This window comes from Phytophthora parasitica (assembly GCF_000247585.1).
Source record: "Phytophthora parasitica INRA-310 unplaced genomic scaffold supercont2.30, whole genome shotgun sequence".
NCBI lineage: Eukaryota > Oomycota > Peronosporomycetes > Peronosporales > Peronosporaceae > Phytophthora > Phytophthora nicotianae.
The window spans coordinates 257,299-276,165 of NW_008649016.1; the positions used below are offsets into that span (position 1 = coordinate 257,299).

The window sequence follows — 18,867 nt, forward strand, 5'->3', positions numbered from 1 at the left end:
TATACAGAGTTGGAATAGAGTGGATATTATACCATACCTTTATCTGTAGTTCGTACTCTCTCTCTCTCTCAGCCAAACTGCCCCATCTTGACTAGCGCTCGGACACGCCAAACTCAACCTCCACAACTTTACAACCTCATGAAGAGACGGAATGCAAATCGGACTGGAGAAAGCGATGCATGATGGGAGGGAGGGGCGTAAACTGAAAATCAACGATAAATACAGAGCAATTTCAATTTTTACGAAAGCAAAAAATCGACACTATGGCGAGGGTCTACCACTGGCTGTTGGACTGGGGAACCGACGTCGCTCTGGATGTTGCAGCTCTGTCGAATGTCCTCGACGGTGGTGCGTATCTGGCCGGTTTTAGAGATATTAGCGTCGCTAACGATATACGCGGCGTCCACGAGCGAGACGATGGCGTTCAGCGCACTAATGAGGTCCCAGTCGGCGCTGAACCACGTAACAACTCCATTACTGTCGAACTCGAAGCGGTACTGGACTGGTACCACCAACATAGCGCCAATGACCTTCTGTAACAGCGCCATGTTATGACGCAGCGCCGGATAGAGAGTGAGCACGCCATCTTTCCGGCAGCTAATATGGAAGTGAGTGTCCATGACGACAACTGTAGAGTCCGCCAAGGTGGACACATTCATGGAGAGGGGCTCGTACCGGCTGTAGACGAAGAAGTCATTGAAGCGCTTCCAGAGCATAATGACGGTTTCGACGCCGGCGTAGTCCGGGCCCACGGTCTGTGCGGTCATAATGGAGCGTAGGAATTGTTCCTGTTGTGGCAAATTGTACGGCGAGATGCCGTACTCAAAGAGGCGGAAGTATTCCATAGTAAGGCGAGCGGGCACCCCCGCGTCGGTGCCTCTGGAACTGAAACAGTTGCGTTCCACGAGCAATTTCTGTCGCTTGTGGTTGAGCTGCTCGATCTCAGCCAAAAGATGCTGCACGTCGTGAGTGAGCACGACCAATTTCTCCTTTTGTTTGGCTCTGTGGCGACGCTGGTGGAACTTGTACTGTTGCCGTCGACGCAGCACTTTTTCGTCCACTTGGTCGTCACTAGGGCGTTTGGGGCGAGTCGGCGGTTTGCCATGGGCGGATGGGACGGCGACGATACCGGCGACTGCTGCCATTGCTTTTGGTGATTGTTGAATGGTAGTCAGACGATGTTCCTGGAAGACGGTGAGAAGCAAAATGATCGTGTTTAGAGTCGACGCGAATGGCAAGCGTGTTGTGCTTGCTCTGTTGTCGGTTGTCGAATGCGGTCAACTGTGCGGGAGCTTGTTTGAGTCCAATTTGGAGGATGGATAGCCGCACGCTATTGACGATGGGACAGGGGTTTTGGTATGACATACTGAAATCAAGATAACATGCGAGTCGAATTCGTAAAGGATCGAAAAAGCTGTGATCAGCACCGTTACTGTTGGACTACAAAACGTACAGAGCGCCTCGAATGTAGTTACACTCGCAATTTGTAAGTGATTTTACCTCGATAATCCAACACTTTTTACGAATTCGGTTGGTACAGCATACAAATTTATAGTAAGTTAATTCGACATTGACAAAACACATAATATTTGCTTGTGTAAAATCTGCCGAAATATGTCGATATTCTTTCTGATTTTTTTTAGTTACCCTTTTCGGGCGTTGGTCATGCCCATGTTCATTCTGTTGATAGCAATCGAGAATGAATTCTACTTCATTTTGGCTTAGCTGGAAGCTTGGAGTAATTTGAGGCAAGGATAACGCTATACAACTGCCTTCTGGACACCCTCACATGGGGACAGGATTACGAGCGGCGTCGCAACCAGCCGCAAACCGTCGCCTCTCGAAGAATATGTTCGCAACCAGCAGGAAATGAGTGTGTCAACGATAGTTCATGCTGCAGCCAGTTGCGACTACGAAGCTACAGCTTTCGGAATGAGTCAACGGCTCCAATGAGTCAAGCCAATGCGTTTCCGAACAGGCGTGGGATGCCAGAGCAGAATTTCATTGATGCATATTGTGCAAAGCCTCACATTCAAATTGGTTGCAAATTTTGAGTATGCAGCAAATTTTGCACTCTGCTCGATTTCACGCTGCGCAGTGTTTTGCTTGTGAGGCTCCACGGTGTGGACGTCATCGCGGCTACAAAGACCATACACCACTCACTGATTTCTACCATCCGCTCGGAATTGATTTCGCGGCACGATCTGGTCGATGCGTGGAGGGCTCGGCGAAGTCGGCGAAGTTCCTTCCGCAAGTAAGCGTAGCCCATTAGTAGCAGCAGCAGAAGCTGTAGTAGCCCTGCGTGATAGGGCATTGCACACACACACACACTTGTTTTGCAGTTCTGCGTTGGAGAAGGTTGGGCGCAATCGATCGCGAGATTGCGAGACGAAAGCACTTTGAAGTTGGACGGACGAACTCGCTCCACTGTACGGCGGACGCTTTCGGTGCGCAAAGCGAGGTCACCGCACCGAAAAGGAGGCAGTCCGTGCCCGGTCTTCGTACGTTCGTCATTAGGCTGCGGCCCTTTTATCAAGGGGAGACCATGCTTGCACGAAGTCCACAAGGTTAGGAAAACGTACAGCCCGGCAAAGCCGCTGCCAAATTTTAGGCGTCGTCGGAGTGTTTTTAGCATTCTGGTCTTCTAGGAGAAAGCAGGTCAAGTGGTGTTGCCAGCGATTAACCTCTGGGTTCACTCGTAGCTTGCGGAGCAGCATTGAGTCAGACTTTAGTTGACTCAAAGTGGCCGAATTATGTGGAGTGTTTGATACACTGTATCGGCCACTGACTCATCGCGGGTGCAATTGGGACAAGCTCGCCAACATTTTTCAAGCGAGTCAAAGCTCCACATGGAAGACTCACACGGCGTATCCCGGCGGATGTGCTCTTGACTCACATAATGCTGGCTTCCGTTGGTGCTGGCTCGCTTGCTTGGCACGTTCTGGTCCGTTTGTAACACTTCGGTCAACTTCGGTTTGGTGTGCGCTTCCACGCTGACTCCCATCGTCGATGAGTCAGTCCGCCTCATAAGCACATGATAGTGTACCGGCCTATGGAGCTTCACAGTGGAGTGTGCAGTGCTCGCAACTTCGCGAGGCAAAAGAGCCGTTGTTGTCCGCGGTGAGCTTCTTGATGTGCATCGAATTTTTGGTGGGGACCGACTTCCTCACGGACACATCCGTTGCCATCCTTTGCTGTTTGTTTACGAGCAGATCGGGTTTCCCCACCGAGATTGCGTGTAAACTGCTGCTTCATGTTTCCTGTTTGGACGTTTGCGAGCAGATGCCAAGCTGTCGCAGTGCTATTGGTATCGTTGCCGGCCCGTGCAATGCAGATGTCAGCTTTTGGTTGCTGGTCGAGTCGCGAGTTCACACGCGTGAATGTCCTGCTGGCAATCACGCAGAGAGCAGTCCACGACGACACGACTTCAACGACATGGAGCACCGAGGAGGTCAGGCGGTCAAGCAACCACGACGGCCGGCCGCGACCGCCTCGACTTCGCAACTGATGTGAGCAATGCAGACGCCGACCAACTTAATGGTGAAGGTCACCGTGTTGCTCATGCTATTTCGCTGCAAGACCGACCTGAACAACTCAACCAAAAACGACGACGGCGTTCTCCTGCTCCTGACTCACGGTATGTCGCTGAGTCAGTAGAGCCCATCCACCAAAAATCCACGTGGCCAGCCAAAACGTCCACCTCTGTCAACATTTGCACGCGTGTTGCTGCTGGGCGCCATCAGCTCTATGCAAACCATTTGCGATCGCGAAGCCAGCCAGCCAGGCCTCACGCACTCCCTCCACTCGCAGTCCACAACTCCTTGGTCTCTGCACGCCGCCTGTATTGTCCTACACTATCGAGCAAGCCAGCCGGGCGGACGGACCAGCCTCCCCGAAATCTCCACATCTCGTTCGCGCTCCTAAGTCTTGAAGAGAAACACCCCAAAAGAACGCCACGCCCGACTTGGCGGACACTTCTCAACTTCCCGTATGAGTCAGAACGCCGCGTCGTCCGCCAGTACTTCAGGCAACGGTAAGGGCAAGGCCCGTGCCGGCGCCGCCCTGGACGAGGAAGTAGACGAAAAAGTGCTACGGCGCCGGCTTCAATACAAACTCCACCAACGCCGCCACCGCGCCAAGCAGAAGCAGAAGATAACCACGCTCGAGCTTGAGGTGCAGAACCTGGCGGCAGAGGTTGATACACTCAACCGTCAGCGTCACAAACTTCTAATAGATAACAATTTTTTCGCGTCGCGCGGCACGACGGGCGGTGTGCCGGCTCGCGTGGCCATGGAATATTTCCGGCTGTTCCAGTACAGCGTATCTCCGATGCATATCGACCAACAGGAGCAATACCTGCGGGCCGTCATGACATCGGAGACCACCGGTCCGGACTACGTGGGCGTAGACACCGTGGTCACACAGTGGCGGCGATTCTGCCAATTCTTCGCGTACACGAGGTACGACCCGCTGTCCATTAACGTCACAACTGTCGGCGACCTCACGGTCGTCGTGGTCGACTCCATCTTCAGCATCCGCGCACGGCGAGACGGCGTCGTCACGCTCTATCCGTCGCTAAACGGCGACCTGGAGCTCACGCAGAAGCTGTCGGGCAGCATCATCAATATCCAGGGCAAGTACCGTTTCACGTTCGATTCGAACGGGATCGTCACGTGGTTCAGCGCGGAATGGGACCTCGTCAACGCGCTACAACAAGCGCTGGGCGACCTGGCCGACGTCTCCGCAGTGCTTTCGGGTGCCAACATTTCGTCGTCCACGGGTCAGATCCAGGTCGACGATGCACACGTACAGGAAACCAAGCCCCGAGTCGACCCTCGGCACAACGTAGAGTTCCTACTCTCATAGAGCAGCACGTGTATTTATGCCGTCTTCGGTGACGCGACGTAATGGTTCTCTAATAACAACGTGAGTACATGTATCGCTCCTTCTCGTTCCTTCACGGATGACTAACGTCTCGGTAGGCTGCCGGTGGTCCTTTCGAGTCGTGAGAGTTCCATCCGCTGCGCGGGCCCGATAGAATTCGCTGGACATCCTCCATTACGTATTCTTGATCTTGTGTAAGCAGTCCAATTTTCAATGTAGTTCACCGAAGCAGACGAAGCGAGACCCGACCAGCTTGAATTTGCGTGCGTGCCAGCGTAGCAACTCGACGTACGCGTTGGGTGCTCTCGAGGCCGCACTTTCGCTCTGGACGCATCGACACAATTTTTTCCCGAAGTGGAACCAAGACGTTCATTATTACAAGATCACTAAAACGATCTTTGTCAAGATACGGTGACCTCATGCGACCTGCTACGAAAACTGATACGACCTACAGGCTTCGCTGCTACTATGAGGAGGTTTCAGTGTAGCGCTACATGTACCAACGCGGCCTATCCGTGCAATGACAAGTGTCCTCAACCGACAACTCATGCAAATTAACGACAATTTCAACGTGTTGATTCGAGTGTGTGACTCTACTACATATACTCCGAGCTGTATCCAGCATCTGTGCTCTACGCGATCGTGATGGTGCCGCTGTCGAGTGCAATGCGGCCGCCGTCTGTGAGCTGTACCACGTTCTGCAGCGAACCGAGCACCCTTCGGAGCGTCTCCAGCAACTGTAGGTTCACCAATAGATTGCTCACGTGGCCCGTGCGATCCACCACAAACGTGTACGTGCCCGCGACAGCGGTGGTGCCGGTCACAAGTGGCAGCACGAGCTCCGGATCCACTTGACCCGTCTTGAGTCTCGGGAACAACGTCCCGATGGTCTGGCGATGGCAGCGTAGATAGAGCATGACTTCGACCTCCACCATGACGCACTGGTCGCCGACGTCCTGCGTCTTCCAGATCTGCGGTTCCAGCACGTACTGAGCGAAGTGCTGGTCGTACAGGCGCCACTGCTGTACGAAGGCGTCGGCTCCGCGGAGGTCGACGCCCTCAACGTCCGTAGTTAGAATAGAGCGTAGAAAGCGCTCCTGCAGTCCTGAGAACGGCAACGAGTAGCCGTTCTGGTACACGCGGAAGAACTGCATGACGAGCGACCGGGCGTGGTCCTGCAGCGACCCGTTCGGACGTTGCAGCTGTTGCTGCCGTTGCGTCTCGGCGTTTGCCACCGCAGCTTTGCGACGATTCAGATCCAAGTACAGACGCGCGATCTTGGTCTCCAGTGTCTGTACATCATGCTCGAGCGAACGGATCTTGTATTCGCGCTTAGCGCGGTGTTTGCGCTGGTACAGGCGATCCTGTAGCCGCTTCTTCATGGCGCGCACAGCCCGCTTCTCGACCACGTTGGTGGTGGCTACGACCTGCGCTTTGGCCTGGGCGAGAGCAGATTGCAGCTCCTGGAAGCAGCAGTCGGGTGTGGCTACGACGGCCATTTTGCGTGTTTGAAGATGACGAAAGTGCGTTATGTGCGAAGCGAATTTTCGGGAATGACGACTAGTGCGCGTGGCCAACGAACGACCAGTGGATGGAAGGAAGGATGTTAAACGCACAGTGCAAGCGCTTCGCTGGCCCTTCGGCGTGGATACCGTACGAGTAAAACTGGCGGAAAGGGTGCGTTCGTCTTGGCGACAAAGCGACTGGAACGCAGTCTCATATACGAGTGCGTTGGAGCGCGTCGATAGTCCAGCGTCACGTGTTTCTGCTGCAGCGTTGCGTTTTAGTCCAACGGCAAAGGCTCTAACGAGGCCGCTTTTGACCTCGACGCCGCGCAATCTGAACTCTGTTAAGCTCGACTCGAGGCTGCAAGTAATGACCGTCGATGTGTGACTCGTTCGAGAGAGTGGTGTGTGACTCGTTCGAGGGAGTGAGACGGTGTAAAACATTCGAGAGGCCGAACTCTCTGACCACAAGGCGTTGCAGTGCTGTTCGCTAACGCTTATTCGTAACCGTGCAACGGTACCTATTTTTTATGACGACCGGGACGAACGGCTTGGTTTGGCACGAATAACGTGCAATGTGGACCAGTATGGCATTGAATAACGAATGTCACAGCCAGTATTCGAGACTGGGCGTTAGGGAGGCAGGACACGTCCCAAGCGATGAGTGGTGCTGATTTTTTTTTTTTTCTTTGGGGGATTTATAGATTTATAGCTGGTCGTTGTGGGCCAATATGTATTTTGCGTACAGAGGAGAAACCGTCACTTCCCGATCCTTCTGGCGAGTCGAGCAGTGTCTTCTCTAATTGCTATGATTGCAGATATGGTCTGCATGAGTTGGGTGTTGACTGACTGCCTTTGGCAAGTGCTGAGTCGTAAGAAGTGGCGGCGGTTGGTTGCTACGGCAGTGGGTCCCAGATGAATAATATCATCACTTCAACTTAAGCAGCCAATGAAAGCACGGTTGAAGTTGAAATCAAATGGCGCGTTTTCTATTGCAAAAAAAAAAAAGTCCCAGGTCTAACGATCGACAACTATAACAGGAGACGGCCAGGAGGTTACTCGATGTTGCCACATCAGAATATTACCCATGTGCTCCTGTAGATTGATCTTTGTTCTGTAGAGAGCGGGCTTGACTGCCACTCTTTCTGTTTCGACAAAATGACTACACGTGATTGTTCATTGAGTGCTTAACGGCATCACTCGTACGCTCCTGGTGGATTTTCGACTCGTAGTTTCAGAACTACGACCAAATGATAGTCGTAAAGGCAATATATCAATTATAATATGTGTTCTTAAACAAGAATGTCCGTATTTTTACTATAAATTATCGATAATCTTCGACTCTGCTCGGATTGGTTGATCAAGTTGAAGTTGTCCGTTACAGCGAACAGCTATGTATATCTTTTGCACAAGACACTTGAAAAGCTCTGCATTCCTCACCAACAGCGCCACTCAGGCTTCATCTGCTATGCCTCGTAGAAAAAGCCTTCGTAACAATCCCCGTCGAGAGCACGAGCTCCCCGCGCTCTTCCATTTGAGTCGAAAGCTTCGTGGCGGTGCACAGCTCGGTAAAGCTGTCAAGGGACGAAGCAAAGATGGTAAAGGCAAGAAGGACGGCGGTCGTGAGACTACAGAGGAAGAACGGAGACTGCAGGAGTCAATTCGACGGATGGAGATGAACGACTACTTGAAGCGTCTTACAGTCTCCAAGAAGGCTTTGTTACAAGAGTTCATGGCTAAAGAGGAGAAGATTTCGCGCATGAACAAGCTCAAAATCCAGAACCATTGGCGCAAGATCATGCGGCTTGTTAAGGTCGAAGCTTTGCGTAAAGAGGTGGAGGTGCGGTCTCAGAACCACGAGCGTGACGTGGATCGCAAAGACGCGCTTATCCAGATGCTCGACCGCGACTTGGAGGAGGCTGAGGAGCAGTTCCAAATGGCGCTGCGTGCTCACCTCCTCAACGTGGACGAGCTCATTGATCTGCAAGACGAGCGGCTCTTAGGTTTAGAAAAAGAATTTGAAACAGATCTAAAAGAGCTCGAACAAGAGTTCCAGACGGAGAAGAACAAGCTCATCGCACAGCACACGATGGAGCGCAACGAACTGCAGCGCATCATGCAGGCAGTTGATCAACAGGAGAAGGAGCGCGAAGCCGACGCCAAACAGGAACATGAACAGCTTCGAGAGGAGATCCGGAACAAGAATCTAGAAGACATTAACGTGCTCAGAATCACCTTGGACAGCAGCATTGAGGAACTGGAACAGCACTTCGAGACTGCGCATCTGAACTACCTCCAGAACACGGATCAGCGCACCCAAGACTTCAAGTACTTGACTGCCAAGGACCAGGATCTCTCCCGTGATATCGAGCTCAAGATCCGCAAGATCGAGCGTCTGCAGCAGAGTCTGGCGCTCTGGAGGACCAAGATCGCACAAAATGTACGCGAGTGTTCGGAGCGTAACAAGGCGCTCGAAGAGGAGAAAGCTGCCATCTCGCATCACTTCCAGACGCTCAAAGCTAAGATGAACCGTATGCGAGAAGACCAGCGACGTCGACTTGCAGACTTATCGCAAGGAGCTCGTGAAGCCACCAAGAAGCTGGGCACTCATTTACAACTAAGCGAGAGGATCTTGCAGCTTGGAGAACTTGTACGCAAGCTTGAGACGGAAAGAGAGCGCGTCCTACCGTTTTACAAGTCGACATTAGCTGATGAACAAGAAGCGAATGAACTCACAGAAACTGTACGACAAGCTATGCGTACAGAAACTGGTCGTGAAGAGGAGGAAGCGATGCAAATGCTCGACTTCCAGCCGCAAGGACTGCAGAATGGCGTCCCTGTTAGCGAGTGGGAATACCTCGATCTCTTCTGGAAGAGGCACAACAAGGTGCTGCTTGATGAATTGGCCTTACGTCGTGAAAAAGAGCGCGTGGCCAACGAGAACCGTGAGCTTCAGACCATTTTACAGCAGTATCTCGCCGGGATCTCCGTGAGTCCGACCGTACTGGACGGAGCTAACCCGTTGCTGGTGGTTAACGGGCGTCTACGACTGCATCAACCTGCGCTGGGTGAAGACGGTAAGCCGCGTGCCAAACCTGTCATCGACGCGAACCACATGGTTGACACGAACCGAGTTACGCGGTATAAAGCAGGTTAGTAAAAATTATCATATCCAGGATAAGACAGCATAAAAAACAGGATTAGTTCTCTTAAGTCTCCCTCTTATCCTGACATTGTTCGAGTAATTCATGCGCCTCCTGTAGGAGCTTCTTAGCGTGTGGCACACGCTTACGGATAATACCGTGGCCGTCCACAAACGTGGCACCATTAGCTGTACGTGACGAAACCTCGGAGACTAGAGCACTCAGGCCAAAGTAGAGCACCTCCATCTCTCCAGGTGCCTCACAAATTAGCATCAACTCACGTATACCGCCGCCTTCTCGATACGTCGCAACTACAGCATAAGCCGCATCCCCCACTACATCTTCGGTTCCCATAGATAAGCTCATACGACGAGCCAAACTCGGTCCTTTTAGTGCCAAAGGCGACTCCATTGTCAGCTTTTCAACGTCTGTAAAGGCCATCGCGTTGGTTTTCGTGGACGTAGACGAGCTCCAACGCAGCTCGGAAGCGATCGAATCCAGTCGAAAGAGTCTCCAGGCTGGAGTTTTATTCCTCGAACGGAGTTTGCGTAGCGGTACACCAGCCAACATTGTCGCCAGGAAATGGGCCAGACGTAGTGCAGGGTCCTCCACTAATGCTAGTTCCTCAAGTGCCAGTCGGTCATCGTAGAGCTGAAGTGCTTGAGTTGTGGCGCTATCGGGTACTGCAGACTCTGCCAGTAGCAACGCATGTTCAGCACGTAGCAGATACACTCGAAAGGCTCGTTGTATCTTCATAGCAGCCACGTGACGCGTCTGGAACTCGCGTACTTCCACGTACTGACGCACGATGTTAAGGCGAGCTTCTAATGCGCGATAACGTGTTTTAAACGCTACGGTTTGACACGTTGTCGGGTCTTCCAGCTGTTGTTGTGTCTTCATTCGTTGCATGGCTCTCCTGGCTAGAAAGCCACGTACAAGACGCTGAACTAGAGTGGCTAACGTGGTCAGATCACACGCTGGTGGACCGTAAATGGACGGAGTTTGTCGACGAATAGCAGGCCCGCCACTGTAGATAAGATGCCAATACCTCCACGTGCTACCGTTCACACATCTGTAGTGCTTAGCCGCAATGAGATTTTCTTTCGGACGACGATTTTCCAGTAGATTCTGGTTGGTGATGACTCCAGGAGGGAGTTTGTGCGTCACAACGAACCGCTTCCACGACGATATCCAGCTACTCTGTACAATATAATAGATATTCTCGCTTCTACTTGCTCGAGAGAGTATATCGACAGCTAAAGCTTCTTCTTCAGCACGAACTCGAGTCACGTCGATCTCGAGAAATGCCATCACTTCGAGTGAGAAAACCCCACGAGCAGATAACAGCGTTATAATTCTTTGCAAGTAGCTGGTTAGTCTACGAGCGCGTTCAGCTGGGGGCGTTCGTAGCGCGTAGACCCAGTTACGTTCCGGTAATTGAGGGATCACCGGTAGTTTGGTTTCCAGTAAGGAATGCAGTGTTAGGAACTCACTGTATCTACGACGTACTACATGTCGACGAAGACAGTAGTGTACTCGTAGTACGAAGTTTGTATAGGGAAGTCGCCCTGCTTGTTGAGCTCGCTCCATTGATGCGATACTGACGTCCAACATGGCACTTGCACGTAACTTGGTCTCGTTATCGTTAACTTCGGGATCGAGTGGCCGTAACGTCGGGAGCAGATCTTCAGCTCGATACTCGACGCCAGCAAGCAGCGGTAATGAACTCAAGAAGCGAAACGCCACTGCTTGACGCTGGAAACCCTCGTCTGTGTTGTCAATAGTATGGATCTTGGTAGCGGAGTCATTGGGGACTACAGAATCGCTGGGCTCCGTTGACACAGGATTTAAAACCCGATTTAAACACACTGTACGAAACCGCGAGACAACCTGCTCCTCTGACGCTCCCACTGGAAGCTGCAGCTCCTCGAACGCACGCGCCGTCACCTCCTTCACCTTCGTAATGGACAAGACAACCATGGATACTCAAACTGCACGACGATTCAACAAGATACGCTTCAACATGCTGAATTTATCAGATTTAGAAGCTTCACTTTTCTAAATCTGAATGCTAGATTTCCAGTTTTCTTACTTGGTGTCTAGTTCGAGCACGGTACGGATCTCTTCAGGTGAGTGTTGCAATGCAACACGTCGGCTACGCTCCACCGAAGACCAGGACGATGACATTGGCTCATTGCTAGGAATGTAGTCATATCTCGCGTCGAATACGAACTCATAGATGAACGCGTACGTGCCCGCAAGTGTTGCCGACGTGAGTGTACGGGCCTTGTCTGCAAGTGCCGGCTGTGCCAGACTTTCGAGCTGTGGGAACATCAGCGTCATAAGCGCCGCACAGAAGTCGCCCATGACTTGCGTGACCGTCTCGCCGTCCAGACCGGGCGTGTCTGCAGGCGAAAGACCGGGATTCATTGCGTGGCTCTGCTGGAAGTCCTGAATGTGTTGCAGCAACGTTGACACTCGGCAGCGATCCAACACGCGCGTGGCTTGCAACTCGCTCAGATCTCGCAGCCAGCGTTCTAAATCTAGACCCATTTCTAAATACCATCTGTTCACTTCTGGGAACCTGGCAAGAGGAGCTTGTAAACAACTGAAGTTGTTGATCCGGAACACCAGCGCGTCCACTGGATCAAGACTTGTGACGCTGCGTTGACACATGAGTTCCAGTGCCGGTAGAATCCCGTCGAATAGAGGCGCTAGATCTGCTTCTTTCTCTTGTTCTGGCAACAAAGAAGTTTGAAACACTTCCAGAAGTGCTACTAAGCGGTGCGAAACATCGAGCGTGGTGTGCGTAGCTGCGAGACTTGCAGCGTAGTCTTGAGCTGAGGCTGCGACAGCGTCCACGAGTTGTTGGAATTGGCGATGGAACGCTTCGTTTGCAGCTCCGCGACAGTGACGCAGCGCACGCGCGACGTCACTGTGAGCGACAAGTTGGTCGAACTTGTGGTGGTAGAACGCAAGCAAGTGCACCAGCTTGTAGGCGATCACAATGCCGTGTGGAGAGCTCAACGTCTGCTCCACACGCACTTGCAGAGGTTTCGCGACACCGTCGAACGCACATCCAACCATAGACGTGCAGACATTCGCAGCCTCAGCTGGTAAAGCACTGCTACCTGCTTCGACTGAGGGCTCAGAATTCGAAGGACTAAACTCGACGTCGCCATCGAATAACACGCGGAAAAACTCGCTCTCCGTCGCAATAGCTTGATGGACCCATGCCAACATGTCACCACAGTAGCGTACAGGGTCGTGTGCGTGCATCTCAATTGGTCTCGGGATGCCATTCGGTCCACCCACAGTCAGCGCCATGATAAAGCGCCGCACAATCAGCGCCCTTCTCGATGTTGTCAAACATTCCTTGCAATAGCTACAACAATAACGTTAGTACTCATTATAGCTCTGTCATAGTTTAGATTCTACGTACTTGTAGAATTCTGAGCGGTCGCTTAAAAGTGCAATGGCTCGATGCAGTAGGTTGCTCGGCTCTCCATCCACTTCCGCGCATTTCTTCGCTGTCCATTGGTACAGTCGCTCAAAGCCGGCTTCTTGGTACTTACCCACTGTATCTAGAAGCTCCAGTGCACAGTTGACCTCACCCGAGGCTACCAGATCCTTGCAGTCTGATTTAACTTGTTGGACTCGTTCTAAAGTACTGAAGAACGTGTCCATGTCGTCATCTGCTAGTTGCTCAGCATACAGCGCACGCACTTCGTCCTCCGTTAACTGGTAGCGGTCTAGAAAAGTCTTGGTCTGCTTCCATTCCTGCTGTACGTTGTCCCTGATACATTCCAACACGTTCAACATGTTATCCAACATGGAATTTTCCAGATTCTAGATTTAGAACTGGGAAGTCAAACCTCTTGGTTGCTAATGCCGCCGCCTCAGTCTGCACCTGTTGCGTCTCCCTTTTAGTTGTCTCTAGAAATTTATGCACTTGGTCGCATTTGACGTCCAGCGCGTCCACCTGATTCGCCAGATTAGAAACTTGTTCTAAAGTACGTTCTAAACCGTCCAGAGCCTTCTGAGCTAGAGCCAACTGCTGATGTTCCAGACTTGATCGTAAATTACGACGCAGCGTAGCAAGCGTGGGCGTCTCCGATGCGTCCAGCTGCACAAGTGACGCGCCAGACGAGGCTTTGTCCGTCACGAGCGTCCGCAGCAGCGCCTTGGTGGCTTCGATCTCCGAGCGGGAGCCCAGAAGCTTGTGCACGCGGGCCTGCAGCGCCGCAGGGGCCGGGGCTGCCATGCTGATACTTAGTACTGTCGGGTGACGTACACACTATCTAATTATAGAGGTCTAATATTAAATTTAGCAATACTTTCACTTCAACCACATCATCCAATCGATTTTTTCACACGATCGCCCCGAATACTATGCAAGCGTAGTAAGAAACCCCTCCAGCGTAGTAAGAAAAAAAACCTGTTTCTTACTACGAGCCCTCGGCTCCGTCTTTATGTTTACTTGAGCATCCTTTTCACGACTGCGAACCTGCGAGCGTACATGTATAGGTTGTTGGAAACTCATATCCTACTACGAAGCTAGCGACAACCATTCGCCTCGAGCACGAAATTCTTTCTTTCTACGAGCGCTGAGAAACTCGGAGCAGCATCTCGCTAGAGTGCTTCTTCCCATAAGAAGAGCCTGTGAGGTTTAGCCTGTGAGATTAAAAGCGATCTTACAACGTATGGTCCCGGCCAGCGCATGGAGTTATATATCAAAGGAAAGCATTTTACGATAACTCATCCGGCCAGTGCAGAGGAAGCTGGGACTGAATGCACTACTTCCTTCTATTATAGTACTGGCCCGAACATCTTGCAATGCGCTAACGGTTTTTCCATCTTGGCTAGAACGTTGGTGCTCGTGAATAACTGCTCTTCGAAGCTATATCCCCCTTGCTAATTTGCCAATGATGGCGCTCTACAGTTAGTACGACCAAACAGCATGCGGCAAAGTCATGAGACGCTCGACAATTCCGCGCCGATGACAGCAAAAAAATTGGCAAAGGTGAGATGAGGGAAGCACAGACATTGCTATTTCGAAATGGTTGCCACCGCGGTACAACATTCCGTGGAAACTCAGGAACGTTTTCAACGCTTTAACGTTTGCGTTTGGCCCCTTCTCATCCGTCGGGTCCGTCGGTCGGTGAGGCCTCTGTCCTCATTCCTAAATAACCTCTGCACACGTAACGCTTTCGTCATCTTCAAACTTAAAATGGCCGTCGTGGCTACCCCCGATGCCTGCTTCCAGCAGCTCCAAACCGCTCTTGATCAGGTCAACGCACAAGTGCTGGCAGCCACCGATCTGACCGAGAAACGGGTCGTGCGCGCCATGAAGAAGCGGCTACAGGATCGCCTGTACCAGCGCAAGCTACGCGCTAAGCGCGAATACAAGATCCGTTCGCTCGAGCATGATGTACAGACACTGGAGACCAAGATCGCGCGTCTGTACTTGGATCTGACTCGGCGCAAAGCTGCGGTGGCCAACGCCGAGACCCAACGGCAGCAACAGCTGCAACGTCCGAACGGGTCGCTGCAGGACCACGCCCGGTCGCTCGTCATGCAGTTCTTCCGCGTGTACCAGAACGGCTACTCGTTGCCGTTCTCAGGACTGCAGGAGCGCTTTCTACGCTCTATTCTAACTACGGACGTTGAGGGCGTCGACCTCCGCGGAGCCGACGCCTTCGTACAGCAGTGGCGCCTGTACGACCAGCACTTCGCTCAGTACGTGCTGGAACCGCAGATCTGGAAGACGCAGGACGTCGGCGACCAGTGCGTCATGGTGGAGGTCGAAGTCATGCTCTATCTACGCTGCCATCGCCAGACCATCGGGACGTTGTTCCCGAGACTCAAGACGGGTCAAGTGGATCCGGAGCTCGTGCTGCCACTTGTGACCGGCACCACCGCCGTCGCGGGCACGTACACGTTTGTGGTGGATCGCACGGGCCACGTGAGCAATCTATTGGTGAACCTACAGTTGCTGGAGACGCTCCGAAGGGTGCTCGGTTCGCTGCAGAACGTGGTGCAGCTCACAGACGGCGGCCGCATCGCACTCGACAGCGGCACCATCACAGTCGCGTAGAGCACAGATGCTGGATACAGCTCGGAGTATATGTAGTAGAGTCACACACTCGAATCAACACGTTGAAATTGTCGTTAATTTGCATGAGTTGTCGGTTGAGGACACTTGTCATTGCACGGATAGGCCGCGTTGGTACATGTAGCGCTACACTGAAACCTCCTCATAGTAGCAGCGAAGCCTGTAGGTCGTATCAGTTTTCGTAGCAGGTCGCATGAGGTCACCGTATCTTGACAAAGATCGTTTTAGTGATCTTGTAATAATGAACGTCTTGGTTCCACTTCGGGAAAAAATTGTGTCGATGCGTCCAGAGCGAAAGTGCGGCCTCGAGAGCACCCAACGCGTACGTCGAGTTGCTACGCTGGCACGCACGCAAATTCAAGCTGGTCGGGTCTCGCTTCGTCTGCTTCGGTGAACTACATTGAAAACTTGCTTACACAACGAAAGCTAAACACAACAGACTAAGAACACTTGGCCGAAGATGTCCAACGAATTCTATCGCGTAGCAAATGAAGCCCTCGACTCGCACCGAGACATTAATCAGCAGTGGACTGGAGCGAAGAAGGAGCGACAACGAACGCGGCATAAACGCGATGCCTTTTGTTCGCTCACGTTGCCCTGCATGGACGATGCGTACTTACATGTACTGTAGTTGCTCACAAATCGTTACCCACCGCTCATGCTGCTTAGATACAACGGCTCGCAATGGTGGGACAACGCGTTGGTTAACTACACGGTAGAAGGTTTACTGTTGTGCATATGGATTCCCTACTCCAGGCGTTGGCCGTGGACCCAGAACGTCAGATAGAAGAGATCTTCGCCTTCATGCACTGCCGTGATCTCGTTGAGCACCGACTGGCTGCGGAACATGACGAGTCTGTCCGGCTGCGGGTCGATCTGCCGTACTGGAGCGTTCTCGGTTAGACTCGTTCGCAACTTAAGTCTCGTTCGTGAGTCAACCGCATTGAAAAAATACACACAAGTCAGTTTAAACCCATTATCCTTGTCGCCAGTGCCGCAATCCAAGCGCAAAGGCTGGTGATGTCCTGTCGGCAAGTGCTGAATGGCAGTGCAGTGCACAAACTGCGCGCAAAGTTTGGCGTTCTCCGGCCGCTTCTTGTTGATCTCGTAAGGTAGCGCATGCAGTTTCTCGATCAATTCTGCCAGCGCAGGGTATTCCGCTGAACAGTCTTGATGCTCCACAAAGCGGATTCTCGCTCCTGGCGAAGTTTCCGACTGATTTTCAGCGTGTTGCCGACTCAAAACGTGTTTGGCATCGATGTTTGGCACTGCAGACATTAATAACCCGCTTTTGGCCATCCTGAACACGTCGTTAAGCAGCAGTTGCGTCCACTCCTCGCCCATAAACTCGTCCATGACTGCCACGCCACGTACATCGCTTTTTTCAATGAATAATTCGTCAAGAAATTCATCGTCCAATTGGTCCCAAGTGGCAAAGTCGGAGTTCGGATCGGCAACTAATCTGGCGTCATTTGCCAGTTTCACGTGTTTCTGGTAGTTTACGCGACGTACCATTGCCAGCACCTCTCTGCCAAACGCTTCTTGCAGCACTTGAGGCAAAAGCATGCGTTCAGTTGCCGGATCCATGACATCTCCCTGCTCTGCGCCTCTTTTCTTCACATTGGCCAACACACTTGCCGCTTTCGCTTCAACTTTTGGCATCAACGCCAACAGCTCCTGTTCGTACCACGGGTCTTCCAGCAACGTTTGCAAGTTTTTCGGCGCGTGGACGAGTTGCTCCTTTGGGATTCCGGGGTAAATGAGCTGCTGGAACTTATTCTCTTGCAACAATTTCGCAAACACTCCGTCGTCAAGCACAACACTCTCGCCGCGACTGTTGATTCCGCGCTTGTTGCATCCGTCCAGCAACTTTTTCAACATCAATTTCCAAGATCGTTGCGTCGTGTCTTGCTCCACCCCCTCTTTTTCCGAATAAATGGCGGATTTCGCTTTGCCAGAGAGGAAACCTTTCTTCACCGCCTTGTTTTCCTTGGCGTTTCGCTTGAGGACCTTCACTCTGTCTGCCGCTTTTTCCGCTCCAGTCGACGATTTATCACTTTCCACACGCAAAAGTTGCTCGTACGCGGCAATTGCCTCGTTCCAGTCTTGCAGCGACTCGCATGCAGCCGCTTTTCTCAGATACCCTTTTGCCCACTTTGGCGATAACTCGATCGCTTTTTCCGCATCTTCCAGAGCTTCTTCGTACTCTTTCAGGTGGTGGCACGCTGCCGAGCGGTTGCCAAACAGCAAATGATTGCCATTTTGCAGCTCAATGGCTTGCGTGTAAAGATCCTTGGCTTCCTGGAATTTCCGCTGCTGGAACGCCTCGTTGCCCTGTTGACGTAAAGCTTCGGCTTGGTCCGCAGCACTGGCATCAAAGGAGCCGTCGGCGCCGGCCTCAACGATAAGATCCGCCATGTTCTGGACAAGTATGGAAAATGTGTTGCAAAAAATTATTGAATGAAAATGAATTTTAACCAATCATAAATTGGATACTTCTTTTGTTGAAGCAAAGTTGCCTTTTCTGCATTGCCACTTTATCTTCGTCGATCTAGTGTGGTTGATAGTAGCAATTCGGCATCGATCGATACAGGAGCAAGATGGAGTTTTGATCTCGATGGTGTGTGATGTTTCTGCAGACCCGTCGACCTGTGTGACCCGGTGGATTGATTGCCAAGCGTCGAATAAGCGGTTGAATCTGTTGCACGAGTGGGTATGTTTTCCACTTGAGGGCGATGATAATGGCGCGGTATTGTGCCAGTTGACCGACTCTTGTGAAGAGACGGCAAAATGGCGTTGGCTGTAACCGCGGGGACCTCGTCTTTGAGTGCATTTACTTGATTGGAGGTGTTTCGGATGTGTCGAACTCCTTTTACCAATGTCCCGGATACCATCGCTTTCGTTGGTAAATATACCATGGAAACTGGAGGTCTCAACGTGGCACTTCCGCTGAGTTTCTTCATACCAAGAGCGGTAGGTCCCAAGAGCGCTTTTCTCGCTGAAGATCCTGAAGACACGACTGACATGTCAACGGTGCAAAAGTGAACGTCTTGCCAGCACTTCTGACAGTTTACTGTGAAACATGATGCACACCACAACTCTGCAGCCCGAACGGAGCAGGAACAACACACGATAACCTCTTCATTATCAGCCTCAATCTCCTTTTCCGGGTCGTTCGTTTGAGTTGGATGTTCTGGTTGATCTTCATCTTGAGGAAAAA

The 18,867-nt window shown here is 51.9% G+C and overlaps 10 protein-coding genes across 11 annotated transcripts; 4 read left to right on the forward strand and 6 right to left on the reverse strand.

Annotated features, from left to right (window-relative positions):
• Positions 1-203: 203 nt before the first annotated feature.
• On the reverse strand, positions 204-1,300 carry PPTG_12426 (hypothetical protein). The gene has a single exon (XM_008908449.1). The coding sequence runs from the start codon at positions 1,143-1,145 to the stop codon at positions 240-242; it is 906 nt and encodes a 301-aa protein (XP_008906697.1). The 5' UTR covers positions 1,146-1,300; the 3' UTR covers positions 204-239.
• Positions 1,301-1,591: 291 nt separating this feature from the next.
• On the reverse strand, positions 1,592-5,217 carry PPTG_23098 (hypothetical protein). The gene has a single exon (XM_008908450.1). The coding sequence runs from the start codon at positions 2,633-2,635 to the stop codon at positions 2,033-2,035; it is 603 nt and encodes a 200-aa protein (XP_008906698.1). The 5' UTR covers positions 2,636-5,217; the 3' UTR covers positions 1,592-2,032.
• Positions 3,335-3,657, forward strand: PPTG_23099 (hypothetical protein; the record flags this gene model as incomplete). The annotated part of the gene is made up of 2 exons (XM_008908451.1): positions 3,335-3,451; positions 3,523-3,657. The coding sequence occupies 2 exons, from the start codon at positions 3,335-3,337 to the stop codon at positions 3,655-3,657; spliced, it is 252 nt and encodes an 83-aa protein (XP_008906699.1).
• PPTG_12427 (hypothetical protein) lies at positions 3,991-4,866 on the forward strand (the record flags this gene model as incomplete). Its single annotated transcript, XM_008908452.1, has 1 exon — positions 3,991-4,866. The coding sequence occupies one exon, from the start codon at positions 3,991-3,993 to the stop codon at positions 4,864-4,866; it is 876 nt and encodes a 291-aa protein (XP_008906700.1).
• Positions 5,218-5,440: 223 nt separating the features above from the next.
• Positions 5,441-6,445, reverse strand: PPTG_12428 (hypothetical protein). The gene has a single exon (XM_008908453.1). It carries the CDS (start codon positions 6,381-6,383, stop codon positions 5,517-5,519), a length of 867 nt encoding a protein of 288 aa, XP_008906701.1. The 5' UTR covers positions 6,384-6,445; the 3' UTR covers positions 5,441-5,516.
• A 1,412-nt stretch (positions 6,446-7,857) lies between these two features.
• On the forward strand, positions 7,858-9,546 carry PPTG_12429 (hypothetical protein; the record flags this gene model as incomplete). The annotated part of the gene is made up of 1 exon (XM_008908454.1): positions 7,858-9,546. The coding sequence occupies one exon, from the start codon at positions 7,858-7,860 to the stop codon at positions 9,544-9,546; it is 1,689 nt and encodes a 562-aa protein (XP_008906702.1).
• Positions 9,547-9,560: 14 nt separating this feature from the next.
• PPTG_12430 (hypothetical protein) lies at positions 9,561-11,512 on the reverse strand (the record flags this gene model as incomplete). The annotated part of the gene is made up of 1 exon (XM_008908455.1): positions 9,561-11,512. One exon carries the CDS (start codon positions 11,510-11,512, stop codon positions 9,599-9,601), a length of 1,914 nt encoding a protein of 637 aa, XP_008906703.1. The 3' UTR covers positions 9,561-9,598.
• A 29-nt stretch (positions 11,513-11,541) lies between these two features.
• PPTG_12431 lies at positions 11,542-13,820 on the reverse strand. 2 transcript variants are annotated; one of them, XM_008908456.1, is made up of 3 exons: positions 13,408-13,820; positions 12,975-13,328; positions 11,542-12,917 (listed from the first exon to the last, which is right to left on the reverse strand). In XM_008908456.1, the coding sequence occupies exons 1-3, from the start codon at positions 13,794-13,796 to the stop codon at positions 11,621-11,623; spliced, it is 2,040 nt and encodes a 679-aa protein (XP_008906704.1). In that variant the 5' UTR covers positions 13,797-13,820; the 3' UTR covers positions 11,542-11,620. The 2 variants fall into 2 exon arrangements, with proteins under 2 accessions (XP_008906704.1, XP_008906705.1); XM_008908457.1 differs by having other exon boundaries at positions 12,975-13,820.
• Positions 13,821-14,762: 942 nt separating this feature from the next.
• PPTG_12432 (hypothetical protein) lies at positions 14,763-15,703 on the forward strand (the record flags this gene model as incomplete). Its single annotated transcript, XM_008908458.1, has 1 exon — positions 14,763-15,703. The coding sequence occupies one exon, from the start codon at positions 14,763-14,765 to the stop codon at positions 15,627-15,629; it is 867 nt and encodes a 288-aa protein (XP_008906706.1). The 3' UTR covers positions 15,630-15,703.
• A 210-nt stretch (positions 15,704-15,913) lies between these two features.
• PPTG_12433 (hypothetical protein) lies at positions 15,914-18,091 on the reverse strand. Its single transcript, XM_008908459.1, has one exon. The coding sequence runs from the start codon at positions 18,063-18,065 to the stop codon at positions 16,395-16,397; it is 1,671 nt and encodes a 556-aa protein (XP_008906707.1). The 5' UTR covers positions 18,066-18,091; the 3' UTR covers positions 15,914-16,394.
• Positions 18,092-18,867: the final 776 nt, after the last annotated feature.